General features: G+C 40.5%; 1 protein-coding gene across 1 annotated transcript; it reads left to right on the forward strand.

The window, feature by feature from the left end:
- The first annotated feature begins 215 nt into the window (after positions 1-215).
- LOC132275141 (probable membrane-associated kinase regulator 1) lies at positions 216-1,503 on the forward strand. The gene has a single exon (XM_059776550.1). It carries the CDS (start codon positions 308-310, stop codon positions 1,244-1,246), a length of 939 nt encoding a protein of 312 aa, XP_059632533.1. The 5' UTR covers positions 216-307; the 3' UTR covers positions 1,247-1,503.
- The last annotated feature ends 593 nt before the right edge of the window (positions 1,504-2,096 follow it).

Below are 2,096 nucleotides of genomic sequence, written 5' to 3' on the forward strand. Positions count from 1 at the left end.
TGTTTTCCTTATTTATTACTTTTTAAAATTTTTATAATTAAAGATAATGTGTGAATTAATAGAGATCACCTACCTAAATGATATTATCCGTAATTAAATTTTTTTATTCTTAATTAATTAAACGTAATTACATCACTCCCATTCAAGAGCATTTAATTGTAATAACATATTTATATTGAATCCAATTACTACCCTCATTCTCATTTCCTCTCTCTATCTCTAACTATCTTTGCTTCTCTCTCTCTGAGGTGTCGGTCAATTATAAGAAGCATTCACTTCTCTCAACCTCTCTTCTCCATGAACAAAAATGGGAAGGGGAGGAGAGAAAAGTCGTCACAGATCTCACACCCTCCCTTCATCCCCAGCCCACTCTCTCTCTTCTTCATCCTCCTCCTCAGACTTTGAATTCACCATCTCTCTCTCTCCTCGCAAATCCTCCACCAACCTCTGCCCGGCCGACGAGCTCTTCTACAAGGGCCAGCTCCTTCCCCTCCACCTCTCCCCCCGTCTCTCCATGGTCCGCACCCTCCTCCTCCGCACCTCCTCCACCACCTCCTCCTCCACAACAACCACCACCACCACCACCGCCTCCCGCCACTCCACCGGCAGCTCCACCGACTCCCGTTCCTCCTTCTCCGGCGACCTCATCTGCGACTCCTCTCGACCCAGCTCCGTCAGCACCGCTGAAGAAGACGAGCTCCGCCGCCTCAACCACCACCCCCACCACCACCACATCAAGAAAACTAAGTACTCATCGGCCTTCTCAAGATTCTCTTCCGTGTTCCGTAAGGAACCCAAGACCCACGACCCGGACATCCTATCCGGGTCGTCCATGAAACGAACGGCCAAGGAGGTGATATGCAAGTACTTTAAAAAAGTGAAGCCACTGTACGAAAAGTTATCTCAGAAAAACCAACAGAAGACGACAACAACAACAGATGCTTTTATAAAACATAGAGATACATCCATGCAGATCAATAGGAGGAAGGACGAAAATGGCAGCCTTTCTCACTCATTTTCCGGGAATTTGAGATACCCAAGAAGAAAAAGAAGCTGTGCTTCGAGTTGCCCGTCGTCTATGCGGTCGTCGCCGAGTCGGTCCGGCATTGCTTGCCGGAATGGGTTCCCGGCCAGGAGCATAAGCCACGTGGACACTTCTATAGAGGAGTTACAGAGTGCAATTCAAGGAGCAATAGCGCATTGCAAGAACTCAATGATTGAGAACAAGACCATGGTTGGTAATTAATTACTAATGACATTTGAGGATTAATTTTAGATGGATGATCATAAATATATATTTTTAAATTTTTTTGTCCACGATGGTGTGTATGTCCGGGCACATTCAGTTGTCCGTTCTACATGTATCGAATAATTATTGAAAAAATATTTATGTGTCCGTATTGTCTCTGGATTTGAGAGGGTGATGGTTAGTGCTGAAAACATTTAACTTTTTATTTTATGAGTTGCATGTGATGTTATAATTGAGTATTCATTTGGATTGTCTCTTAGTTTTGATGCTTTCAGATCTACTAATAAGTAGAGTGTGAGTTTGTCTTGGAATGTGAGATTGTTGTGTTTGGGTTTGGTTTTTGTTTGATCGATGATAGCAACTGGATGTTCATCTCTTCTGGTCTGAAACAGTGCATGTTAGTTAATTAATACTACTACTACTTGGAAACTTCATAAATGATTCACTTCCTGTCACGTTACAATCACTCATATGAATTTTCAAATTTTTAATAAATTTGACATTATAATATATAATTTTTTTTATAGTTTTTAAAAAACTTCAAGCTTCCGAGAATCTTCCATGTGCCCATTAATTAATTAAATTAGGTCTCGGTCGTTTTTGAGTGAATAATGTTCCATTCTAAAATATCTTCTCCCTTTTCTAAAATATCTTTTCTAAAATCTGGATTTCGTCATGAAGAACTTTTGACAGCACATTAATCTGGTTGTATTCTAAAGTCATTCCAATTTTGACTCAATCACCGTATAATTGGGAGCCTAGATATGTTATTTCGTAACGCAATATACTACTACACTAGCTGTTAAATCGAAGAACTCAAGAATTAAAGATCAACTGGAATAATGCT

This window comes from Cornus florida, unplaced genomic scaffold (genome assembly GCF_030987335.1).
Source record: "Cornus florida cultivar Cherokee Brave unplaced genomic scaffold, ASM3098733v1 CherokeeBrave_3.0.0_Hap2_Chr09, whole genome shotgun sequence".
NCBI classification, from domain to species: Eukaryota; Viridiplantae; Streptophyta; class Magnoliopsida; order Cornales; family Cornaceae; genus Cornus; species Cornus florida.

Coding starts and splice junctions, on each gene's coding strand:
- LOC132275141 (XM_059776550.1), top strand. CDS start 308: ATGGGAAGGGGAGGAGAGAAAAGTCGTCACAGATCTCACACCCTCCCT.